Source organism: Ruditapes philippinarum, unplaced genomic scaffold (assembly GCF_026571515.1).
Source record: "Ruditapes philippinarum isolate M1 unplaced genomic scaffold, ASM2657151v2 ctg110_1_1_1_1, whole genome shotgun sequence".
Taxonomy (NCBI): domain Eukaryota; kingdom Metazoa; phylum Mollusca; class Bivalvia; order Venerida; family Veneridae; genus Ruditapes; species Ruditapes philippinarum.
This window is the reverse complement of record NW_026856488.1, coordinates 374,872-387,850: the sequence shown is the minus strand read 5'-3', so window position 1 is coordinate 387,850 and position 12,979 is coordinate 374,872. Positions and strand designations below refer to the sequence as shown.

General features: G+C 31.0%; 1 protein-coding gene across 9 annotated transcripts in view; it reads left to right on the top strand.

Moving 5' to 3' along the window:
• LOC132746723 (pre-B-cell leukemia transcription factor 1-like) overlaps window positions 1–12,109 on the top strand; it is a 46,296-nt gene extending 34,187 nt beyond the window's left edge. For 7 of the 9 annotated variants that reach the window (XM_060735961.1, XM_060735964.1, XM_060735960.1 and 4 more), the window contains 2 exons: window positions 4,483–4,643; window positions 6,367–6,767. In XM_060735961.1, the coding sequence (XP_060591944.1) occupies window positions 4,483–4,599 (117 nt within the window). In that variant the 3' untranslated portion in view covers window positions 4,600–4,643; window positions 6,367–6,767. Of the gene's footprint in view, window positions 1–4,482; window positions 4,644–6,366; window positions 6,768–7,108 lie in introns of those variants that run through there. The other 2 variants (XM_060735968.1, XM_060735967.1) reach the window with 2 other exon arrangements.
• The last annotated feature ends 870 nt before the right edge of the window (window positions 12,110–12,979 follow it).

Sequence of the window (12,979 nt, the reverse complement as noted above, 5' to 3'; positions counted from 1 at the left end):
ACTCTGGTACATGTAGATCTTCTTGGGTAATTGTAAACGTTCTACTTGGGTTCTTGTACCAGGTCTATTCAGGTACTTATACCGGTTCTTACCCGGTACTGTACCGGAAATAATGCACCAATGGTTTGTCGGACAAATCCTCTACCAATAATGCTAAACAGCTGCTGTATATATATATCATAACTGTGTAGGGACAACATAAAAGTTAAAACACACTAGTAAAAAGTTCAGATTTTAGCTTATTCTTAAACTTTGTTGTTATTCTGCATGATGTTTGCATTGATTTTAATATGATTTAGTTGTTAGAATATATTAATTTTTGCAAGAATAAATGTAAATGAAATATATTTACAAAAACATTTTTGACATTTTTTTGAAAATATTTAAAGCAGCATGCCTCCAGATTTTCAGGAAAATTAGCAAGAATCTGGAGGCATGCAACTTTTAAACTTGGTATGGGATTTTATCAATACAATTAGAATTCAAGTAAAGCATAAAAGTTCAAATGACCAAGGATGACTTGTATATTTATCGTCATGAAATCTTACCATACATTTAATTGCATTTATTTATTCTTGTGCCTGTTACTGCGATATGATATTTAGTTTTGCCTTTTTGATTAATATTTATTATTTTTTATATAACTTTGTTAACCCGTTGTGTTTTTGGTGTTATTAGTTTCTAACACAAGATGACCAGGTGGTTTATTTGTTTATATTACCTAGAGATTTGGTGCTGGAGTTTGGTGCATTTTGTACCAGGAATAGAGAAAAAGCATATTGGGTTGTAGAGATTTTTTTGTCCTAGGCTTATTTTGACAGGAATTAATCATTTTGTTTAACATTATCTCTGAGAATGCTAGAATGTGATGGAATTGTCTTTGGATTCTACAAGTATAATGTGATAAAAAGGCTTACCTCTTAGAGTCTAAAAGTACAGACTTGCCTATAGGGTCTACAAGTATAATGTGATAAAAAGACTTGCCTATAGGGTCTACAAGTATAATGTGATAAAAAGACTTGCCTATAGTGTCTACAAGTATAATGCGATAAAAAGACTTGCTTCTAGTGTCTACAAGTATAAAGCAATAAAAAGACTTGTCTCTAGAGTCTACAAGTATAATGTGATAATAAGACTTGCTTCTATGGTCTTTAAGTATAATGTGATAAAAAGACTTGCCTAAAGAGTCTACAGGTATAATGTGATAAAAAGACTTGCATAAAGAGTCTACAAGTATAATGCGATAAAAAGACTTTTCTCTAGGGTCTACAAGTATAATGCGATAATAAGACTTGCCTAAATAATAAGACTTGCCTAAAGAGTCTACAAGTATAATGCGATAAAGACTTGTCTCTAGGGTCTACAAGTATAATTGGATAAAGACTTGTCTCTAGGGTCTACAAGTATAATGTGATAAAAAGACTTGCCTCTAGAGTCTACAAGTATAATGTGATAAAAAGACTTTTCTCTAGGGTCTACAAGTATAATGCGATAATAAGACTTGCCTAAACGATAATAAGACTTGCCTAAAGAGTCTACAAGTATAATGCGATAAAAAGACTTGCCTATAGGGTCTACAAGTATAATGCGATAAAAAGACTTGCCTAAAGAGTCTACAAGTATAATGCGATAAAAAGACTTGCCTATAGAGTCTACAAGTATAATGTGATAAAAAGACTTGCCTATAGAGTCTACAAGTATAATGTGATAAAAAGACTTACCTTTAGAGTCTACAAGTATAATGTGATAAAAGACTTGCTTCTAGTGTCTACAAGTATAATGTGATAAAAAGACTTGCCTAAAGAGTCTACAAGTATAATGTGATAAAAAGACTTGCCTAAAGAGTCTACAAGTATAATGTGATAAAAAGACTTGCCTAAAGAGTCTACAAGTATAATGCGATAAAAAGACTTACCTTTAGAGTCTACAAGTATAATGCGATAATAATACTTGCCTGTAAAGTCTACAAGTATAATATGATTTAAAGCGTTGCCTCTAGAGTCTACATGGATGATGTGATAATAAGGCCTGGCTATAGGGTCTACAAGTATAATATAAAATGACTTGCCTGTAGAGTCTTCAAGTATAATGCGATAATAAGACCTGGCTATAGGGCCTACAAGTATAATGTGATAAAAAGACTTGCCTGTAGAGTCTATAAGTATAATGCAATATAAGAAAAAAATTAAGGTAATTTAGATATAGAGGTAGTTGCCGTTTAGAGAGAGATTACTAATTTCTACAGAAATAATATTTTGTGATGGATCAGACTTAGGAGGTGTTTGTTTCTTGGATGTTAGAATAATGATAATGTGGTAGTGAACCCTTAAACCTGCTTGAACCTAAACTGATCTGCGATTGTCACCAGCATAGTGCCATGCTAGCCAGCGCATCAGTGCAGTCTGATGTTAGTTAGCTTAAGAATGACAATGGTTCTACTCGGTGCCTGTTTTGTGACTGATATAATGTACAGAGGGGCACCTGTGGTCTTCCACCATCAGGAAAGCTGGAAAGTCACCATATGACCTATATCATGTTGGTGTGTAAAAAAAAAAAAGAACAAAAAAAATACTGTTGGCTGACAAAAATCAAACTGTCTACCTGATATTCCTAAGATGTAAAGTTGTCCATCCGGTCAAGTCCCATTTAATAAATTCAGCAGTTAAGGGTTAAAAAGATCTGAAAGGTATACTAGAGGTCAGTAGAGGTCAAAGGTAATAATTATCAAAAAGACCTAAAGAGTCTACAAGTATAATGCGATAAAGACTTGTCTCTAGGGTCTACAAGTATAATTGGATAAAGACTTGTCTCTAGGGTCTACAAGTATAATGCGATAATAAGACTTGCTTCTAGGGTCTACAAGTATAATGTGATAAAAAGACTTGCCTTTAGAGTCTACAAGTATAATGTGATAAAAAGACTTGCCTATAGTGTCTACAAGTATAATGTGATAAAAAGACTTGTCTCTAGGGTCTACAAGTATAATGTGATAAAGACTTGTCTCTAGGGTCTACAAGTATAATGTGATAAAAAGACTTGCCTCTAGAGTCTACAAGTATAATGTGATAAAAAGACTTTTCCTATAGGTCTACAAGTATAATGCGATAATAAGACTTGCCTAAATAATAAGACTTGCCTAAAGAGTCTACAAGTATAATGCGATAAAGACTTGTCTCTAGGTCTACAAGTATAATTGGATAATGACTTGTCTCTAGGGTCTACAAGTATGATGTGATAAAAAGACTTGCCTCTAGAGTCTACAAGTATAATGTGATAAAGACTTGTCTCTAGGGTCTACAAGTATAATTGGATAATGACTTGTCTTTAGAGTCTACAAGTATAATGCGATAATAAGACTTGCCTGTAAAGTATAATATGATTTAAAGGGTTGCCTCTAGAGTCTACATGGATGATGTGATAATAAGACCTGGCTATAGGGTCTACAAGTATAATATGATAAAATGACTTGCCTGTAGAGTCTTCAAGTATAATGCGATAATAAGACCTGGCTATAGGGCCTACAAGTATAATGTGATAAAAAGACTTGCCTGTAGAGTCTATAAGTATAATGCAATATAAGAAAAAAATTAAGGTAATTTAGATATAGAGGTAGTTGCCGTTTAGAGAGAGATTTCTAATTTCTACAGACATAATATTTTGTGATGGATCAGACTTAGGAGGTGTTTGTTTCTTGGATGTTAGAATAATGATAATGTGGTAGTGAACCCTTAACCTGCTTGAACCTAAACTGATCTGCAATTGTCACCAGCATAGTGCCATGCTAGCCAGCGCATCAGTGCAGTCTGATGTTAGTTAGCTTAAGGAATGACAATGGTTCTACTCGGGTGCCTGTTTGTGACTGATATAATGTACAGAGGGGCACCTGTGGTCTTCCACCATCAGGAAAGCTGGAAAGTCACCATATGACCTATATCATGTTGGTGTGGAAAAAAAAAAAGAACAAAAAAAAATACTGTTGGCTGACAAAAATCAAACTGTCTACCTGATATTCCTAAGATGTAAAGTGGTTCCATCCGGTCAAGTCCATTTAATAAATTCAGCAGGTTAAGGGTTAAAAAGATCTGAAGGTATACCAGTAGAGGTCAAAGGTTAATTATCAAAAGGTGTATGGCTAAAAATAGAACTAACTGGGTCGGTAATCAGTTTGACCTTTTTGTTACATTAGATAAATTACATGTCAAAGATTGTTAAGGAAAGGACATTGGTGAAGGGAAGCAGAGTGTAATTGAAATTTAAAAAAAAGGAAAGAAAAAATTCTTTCAGGAAGAGTATGAAATAATGTTGAAGCCTCTGGCAAAATCATTGCAGAATTGTAACAAATAGACCATTCAAGTGGTTATATGTGCATTTGAGATTTTTATATAACTTAGAACATTTGTAGATCAAATGGAAAACTAACATGTAACAAAGGGGAAAAACTGAGGGCAAGCAAAACATTTCTCAGTAATGTCCCTTTGACAGGTACTTGGTGCAACAAAAACTGAAATAAGAGACGAGACTGAGGAATGTTTTGGTTCCCCTACTTCTTTTGGTCAGCAGACAGCCGGGTCCAGTGATGGACTCTGGTTCCCAGGATAGTGCTTTAAGTAGTAAGCCAGGCTCCAGCACCAAGTAGTGGAAAGGTACATTAGCTCCCAGATTTTCTTCAAACAGTTAAATGATTATGGTGTGACTTAAATAGATTTTTTTGTGAAGAAGAAAAAGAGATCAAAGTTATGCAAATATATATAAAAAAGAGTCTTTTGTATACATGCTTTCAATTTTAAAAACATATGGCACTCAGTATTTGAACTGAGAATTTTTTAAGAAATAGTGTATAATTTTATGTAAAACTGCTAGCATTTTATAAAAATTTCTTTTATTTTTTCTTTTAAAAGTTTTCTGTTTAAGTCACACAAGTTTTGCTGATTGTTTTATATATTATCTTGAAATTTTAAGCATTTTCGTATATTTTGTATATGAATGCATTCCTCTTCATTTGTAGCATTTTAGTTTGTTATGTATCCATTTCTTTGAGTTTATGTTGTTGAATTATCTAATTAAAATGTCTCGGAAAGTACTTGGCATTTTGAAATTTAAAAAATTACTTCCCCTGCCCATGATAATGCATGCTATTGAAGATTTAATATATGCACATACATATCAAAGTTTCAAGTCTTTGATTGATATTGCGGTTATGTTGATACTGAAGTTACACTGCTATTGAAGTAACACTGATATTGAGGTTACACTGATATTGAGGTTTCACTAATATTGAGATTAATATTGAGGTTACACTTATAATGAGTTACACTGATATTGAGATTAATATTGAGGTTACACTGATATTGAGGTTCCACTGATATTGAGGTTCCACTGAAATTGAGGTTACACTGATATTGAGGTTACACTGATATTGAAATTACACTGATACTGAAGTTACACTGATATTTTGAACTGTAGTGACACAATTGCTAGTGTTACGACTCAAAACTTAGCTGTTCATATACACTGGCATTTAATTGATGAATTTCATATTTACTTTTTAATGTCATATACAATGTATAATATTTTTCAAGCAGTATTCTCCCCCCCTCCACACTTCACCAAACATCATCAACAAGCACACAAATATGTCAAAGCACACTCATAGCAATAAGACATGGCAGTAAACAGCAGTTTGATGGGCATAGAATTTTTATAGAACATATTAAAGTTGAAGTTTATTGTAATACCTGATGCATTGCTGTCATTAATTAGAATTTTGTTGTTCATGAAATTATGCAGCTGAAGGAAAATTGAAGATAAGGCCTTACAATGAATGTATGGTTAAAGTCCCAGTATTTAGGGTACTTTGACAGTCATTGCTACAAAAAAATCTCAAATTCTGTAGGACTTAAGTTTAATGCCTATTTTCATGGCTGGTTCATAAATACTAGTCATTGAAATGAATCTTGCAATTTATTGATTTCTTTTTTTGTATGGCCTATATGATTATGATTATAAAAATATTAAGTTAAAGTTGGAAGGAAATACATGTTGTTGACCAGTCTGAGAATGCTACATTATGATTGGTTGAAAAAATAAATGTGCACAGAATTGACCAATCGGATTGAGATATTTTTCAGACTGGTTTGGTTATTTAAGATTTTGATGTCTTGCCATGTTCTTATTGAATATTGAGCATATTTTTATCACAGCATGCTACAACTATTTATAGCAACAAAAGAAAGTCCCATGAGTTAGTTATACTTGTAATGTTCTATATTTAGAAACATGATTGCTTGTTGTAAAAGTTATGCCAATATACTTGTATTTCAGGAATGATGAAAGCATGCTGCTAACCTTCCTTTTCTCTTATTTCAGCTTGATTAACTTCATTGATTTTGGAGCATGGACAAAAAATATGAAAAAATATACTTTCATCTCATTTGGAAATTATTTCAAAACTTTATGAATAACTGACTTTTGTATGCATGGAGTAAACAAGAGTATGTGATGATTTATCAGAATTGAAGGGCCACATCAGATGTCCGGGAGAAAAGTTTATTTTAAGTATTGCAGAAAGTGAGTCAAAGGACGGTTACGTGAAACGAGCAACTTCTCGTTGTGCTTTGTGAAATATGGGCACACGAATACTTCCCTTGACATAACCGCATGAATGACTGGTGGGCATGTTACAATTTTGCCGTACAATGCATGATGACGCCGGAGTTGAAGACCATGATTTTAATAGATCCCCAGGAATCTTTTTTGTTTTTTTGTGTGTCTTTGACTTGAAAATGAAAAAAAAAAATTGAACAAAAGAAATTAGATTGCATGACGGAATGACTCAACATTATAATATGGAATGGTTATGCTTGACCTCTTTCTGCTTGTGTGTTGTATTTACCAAAAAAAAGATTTTAACAGTCGGCTGGTCAAAAGTTTGCGTGTGACAGAACACGAGGGTATGCTGCATGCTTTTAAATGAAAAAGAGTGTAAAAACAGTGATTAAATTGTAGTGTAATGGAATGATACAAAATTACACGTTATAATATCGTTGTTCGGATAGACGACAAGAGGACGTAACTTCATTCTTTTCTGATTTTGTTCTATTTTTAACAGCCATAGAGTTATTGAAGAATTACCATTGAGATGAGACAACTGAAATTCCGAATGTTTTTTTTTGGACACGGTGCAGGATTTATCAAACTATAACGTGAAAATCTCGGGAGAATTGTGACGGACGGAGTTCTTAATATATCAACGGCACAGTGTTTGTTTCAGTTTGTCGGTCTTTTCTTTATTAAAAAAAGCATTATTTTTCTTGATGACTTTTACATCACATTTGAGGTGTACATATTCTTCATAAGATATTGAGTAGTGTAAAATTTAGAATAGAATGGGGACATATAAAAGACGTGGATGATTATTTATAATAAATGTTTGTCAGATGTTTGTTTTATGCCAGAATTTACAAAACCGTAACTATTATAAAGGTATGGCTCATTTAAAAGTAATAATCATTGATAAATAAAAGTAAACAATCATTACAGTTTTATGATATATATATGCTTTATGATAATTTTATTTTTTAAAACCGAGAATTGCTATTTTTAGCATCCAATCAAATTAATCAAAGCATAATTCTATATCACATGATACAAGTTCATTCTTATTATTTAAAATGGATTCAATGTTTTAAATGTTGCTAATTTTTCTCCTAAGAAGAAATAATTTGGCAAAATTCGGAATGTAACTGTTTTTGTTCTGTTTTTTTCTCTCTCTCCAAGTCTATAAGTTTTAAAACGAGAGTTTATGTTTATATGATAAATATAGAAAATGTGGGTCGTGTGGAAGTCGATGCATAATAAACATAGGTCATATGACCATGTATTGTAACGTAGTAGACAATGTAGGTCATTTCCTAGAATAGAACCGTAAATCAGATTTTGTATTCACAATGGTTTTTATTTTTGCAACGTTTTTTTCCCCCGATACTGTACATGATTGTACCTTCCTTCCCCCCAAAGACACTTAATTTTTTTTCTTTCCGAGACACATGTATACATGTGATTTAATTGAAAATGTTCAGATGTTGAATTTGTGTCAAATTTGTCATCATGATTTTGAATGTCAATTAGAAGTAGGTAATAATGTAAAAGAAATTTAAGCATTGTGAATTTTTACCTTTGTGTTACACTGATGATTCGATTGCCATTTTCTATTTTTTTCAACGAGAGACTTAAGTGCTTCAAATAGGATAGTTAAAAGCTTAGCTCACAAGTGCTGTCATGTATATTTTGATATTTTATAACAGGTGCAGAAATTTAATTACCTTTTAAAAAAGAGATTTTTGTATCCTGAAAACAACCAACTCTGTGTAGTATAAGCTATTTTTACAATTCGTCGCCTAAGTGCGATCACGGAATAAGTCCTAAATTTAATAGCAGTTAATCAGTTATCGGACTAAGGTGACGAATTGCTTTTAAGATACAATTTCTAGTATGTGTAAAAATTTAAAAGTTCCGAGAATTATAATTAAACCAAGTTTATTTAATTTTTTTCTCTCTTTCTTTTAATTATATACTATTTTTTTAAAGTCTGTATTAAAAATAAAAAAAGTTTATTCAGAACAGTTCTGTAACTTAATAATACATGACGTACCAAAATTTTGTGTTGTGATTTTATGATTTTTTTTTTTGTGTAAATTTAATATTTTTTTCTCAGTGGTTGCTTTTTATTTTAGAGAGGCACTTTTATAGTTTATTAGTAATGATTCAGACATGACATTGTGACTTTTTATTGTTATATATTTACATAATATTTGTGGACAATTTTTTTTTCATGGTTGTGTTGAGATTTTTGTGTGCATGAGGAAAAAAATTGTTGTTTTTTTGGCTTGTAAAATATTTGAGAATATGTTAACTAAATTTTTTTTTCTTCCTTTTTAGAGATCTCAATTCTTTTGTGTTGTAAATAAGAACTGCCAACTCTCCACTCATGGTTTTCATGAATTTTGAGGGTTGACCGCAAAACTGTTGTAAGTCCTTCTATATTTCATATAAGTTACTGAAGTTTTGTGGTCAACCTATCGATTTTGTTAGAACTTTAAATCATTAAGATTTTGAAAACCGTTAAACAATAAAAATCATTATAGTTATAGAATCATTAAAGATTCTTTGATGCTTTTTGTTGTTGTTTTTTTTTGGCATCAATTATATAATAATTCTGTCATTAGAATTGTTAAAAGCTATTTATTGATGGAATATTGTTTAGGTTTATAATTCATATGTTTCAGAAATTCAAATTTTGCTGAATTTAAATGAATTGACACTGAAACTAATGTACATCACCTAATTAATATGTTAACAAATATTTTGCTGGACCAAATAAAACAATTATATTTAATCTCAGTCATATGTGACATTATTTTGATTATTATTTACACATTTTGACGAGAAATTTTTATCTCCGAGACTGTATACATTATTTGATGTGTGTGTATTTTCTTTTATTTTTTTTAAATGAAAAAAGTATTGTACATGTATATTTTTTTTCAATAGAACTGTATTATTTTAAAACCAAATAGAAAATAAATCAAATCTCTGTGTTGATAATCATTAGGTATTAACGAAAATAATAAGTTTTTGATTATCTGATTGGTTGAAAAAATTGTGGGCAGTCCATTTTAGTTAATTTGCATAAAAGGTGGATCTTACTGAGTAGAAGCTCCTCCTATATAAGGAATGTAATGTCATAGTAGGCAGAGCTTAAGAAGTTATTGATCTATGACTCCTCCCTTTAATTAAGGGCACAAAGAGACAATGTGCATGCATCTTCGAATTAATTGTTATTAAATAAATTTAATTTATTGGGATTAGTCCTGTATTGCAAAACATGATTTATTTTGATAATTAGAAACTTATTATTTCAAGACATTATAAACTAGGTCATAGCTAGCTTCTAGCTTAAAATAGCTTTGACAATAATTAGTAACGAAGGATCTACCATTGGATTAATCAGGTGATTTGGGTTTATTGACAATGGCAAAATATTGTTTTTTTTTCACAATTTGAAGAAAGACCTTTAGAAAAGAATTTGTATATATGATTATATATAGATATAGACTTATGTACATTCAGTCACATACACACACACACCCCAGTCTCTTCTGTTTTTTGGTGCTATGTAGTATATTTTTATCTGTTGGACAATTAAGTTTTAATTTTAGTCTTTTTATGTTTTATATATAGGCTAGCCAGGGCTTTATTTTCCTGTATCAGTTCTTTCTAAATTTATTGATTTTATTTTTTTGCTTGAGAATTATTACAGAATTTTTTTTCTTCTGGAAGACATAAGAAGTGCTACCTCCTTCTGTATGGACATTCTTGATAAACTTTACTATTGTAAAGATAAACTTTAATATTTTGGCTTTTACATTTTGACTTTTGAATAAATTGCATGTAGATGTCTATTGGAAGAATTTCTATTATTTTGATTTGGTTTTTCGCATTAATTTTTAAACACATTTTGACAGTATTTAAAAAAAAAATTATTTGGTACATCATCATGTTGATTAATTCAAAACATTGATATATATATCTTGACTTGTTTAGTTCTTAATTTATTTCTGGTTTGTTTAAGCTGCATATAGAAGTTAAGATCTGACGTAAACCTGAATCTCGTTAACGAGGCATTGATCCAGCATGCATGCTTTATTGTGTGCCATATTTAATCAGATCTGTTCTATTTGTTCTCTTATTTTGTCAGTGTTTTATTGTTTCTCGCAAAAATTAAAAGTGACAAGTTATTGCAACAGGAGTGTCTTTCATGAAACAGTTTAAACCATTTTGATTCTTATATAATGACAAGAAAAAAATGAAAAATTTCTTATCTAAGAAGAAAGAAAGTAGTTCTAAGCACTGTTCTTCATGTATAAAATGATTTTTTTCTTTCCACCTTGAAATGTAGTTCCCTTCTGAAGGTTTTTGGTATATGATACCCTTGCCTAGTCAATTACTTGGATATGTTAATGTGCCATAAATTAACAATTGCCATTGTTTAGTTGTTATTTCTTTGTAGGATTTTTAAAAACCTTTTTCTGTGGCCTAAAATTTTCATTTTCCTTTCTGCAGAGAGCTATTTTTGAGCATCTGATAAAAGTCTTTTAACCATCTTTTGAAGCTGTATTGTAAGAAACATATTATGTATCTAAGTAAAACACTGGATTTTTTAAAGAAATATACATCTGGGAATGGTAATTAGTTTTTTTATTTGTGAATGAAAATAACATGAGACACCTTTTTCCATATAAGTGCTTCCTTGCTCTGAATTTTTGTACATTTGGGTAAATTATTATATTCTTCTTAAATGTACGAAACCAGTCTCCAAATTCAAGCTTGCCATTGGTTAGTTTGAAAATAAGTGCTCAGAATCAGCCAATCAGTAGGTAAAACCCTTAGACTGGTATCCTATGTATGTAAAATTTATTTTTCCTTTAAATTATCATGATTTGCTATATAAATTTTTATTTGAAGTGAATGTTAAGGAATTTTAAAGTAAAACACTATAGGAAAAGTTTATGCTTGTATTATGAAATATGTAAATACAAGATGTTAAATTTAGGTAAAATTTAAAAGTGTTAAGAGATGCACCTGTCAAAAATGAGATAAAAAAGATCATGATTAGGAATATTTTTCAAAAAAAAATATAAAATATGTAAGTATCATAAAATATAGCTACCATAGGATGATTATTACAAAAAAAGAATTTATTGTAAAATTTCACTTCTTATTAAATGTTTTTCTAAGTTGTTTGTTCACAACCTGCCTGTTATTTGAGTGCTTTTTTTTCAATTTATCTATTGTTCTTGCACAAGTTTAATTCTTTTAAAACGATATTTTACCAGGAAAAAACCAGTTTCTTTCTATGCATATCTATTCATGTGTATTCTAAAAAGTATTAGGTACGTGATTTTTATTCCGCTATATATTTTTTTCTTGCATGTTCAGCATTGCTTTTTGTTGATACTTTGTTCAGTAGATTGAATGTGTTAATCAATATATATTGTGTTAATTATTTGGCTATGTGAAAAAATGACAATAATTAAAAGATGTAAGGCAACTTCTTGTCGTTGTTTTTAGTTATCTAAGTCCCTGTAGGCAAATACAGTGTGATCCCTACAGAGTGGCCTTCTGTGGAGCAAGAGTGGTCCTCTATGGAACAATTATTTTGTTACAAAAGCAGTGTCAATTCTTCCGAAAGAAAAACTCAAAAAGTCAATAAATTCAACCTCCTGAGAGCAACTGTTCTTTCAGCGACATCCTAAATTTATGCCTATGAGAGAATTTTGCTTTGCAGAGTTTGTGCGGTATTGTTAAACTGACTGTAGATTAGCAGGACATTGTTTGCCAAAGTTTGCAAGGCTGGCAACTTCAAAATTTTGAAGATAAAAAAAAACAAAACCAAAAAAAACTCGAACATTTCACCATCTTTATGTGAAAATGTTGGATTCTACTTAAGCCGGTGCCAAGTAGCCTGGATGGTACCTTACAATTACCACTACTGTCTATAAACAGGCTCAAACCCAGTCTGCAACCTTTAAACTTTTAAGTTCTGTGTTGGGCATTGATTAGGGATTCCTTTCCTCTTTATTTTAAATGTTTGTATCTATCCAGCTAGCTTACAGAACGTCCGTGGTTCTACTCGAGTGCCAGTTCATACCTGAAATAATGCACAGAAGGGCCCCTGAGGTATTCCTCCACCAGTAAAGCTGGAACGTCGCCATATGACCTATACTGTGTCTTTGTGACATAAACCCAATAAAACAAACAAAATAAACAAACTTTATTTGTATAAAATAATGATATTGAAATCCCTTAAAATGCTAATGGTTTGTTCTTAATTTAAAATGGGACGAGTTCATTGCACAAAAATAGGGACTGGTCTAATGATATACAAAGAAGAACTTTAGACTGAAAATAATTTTATTTT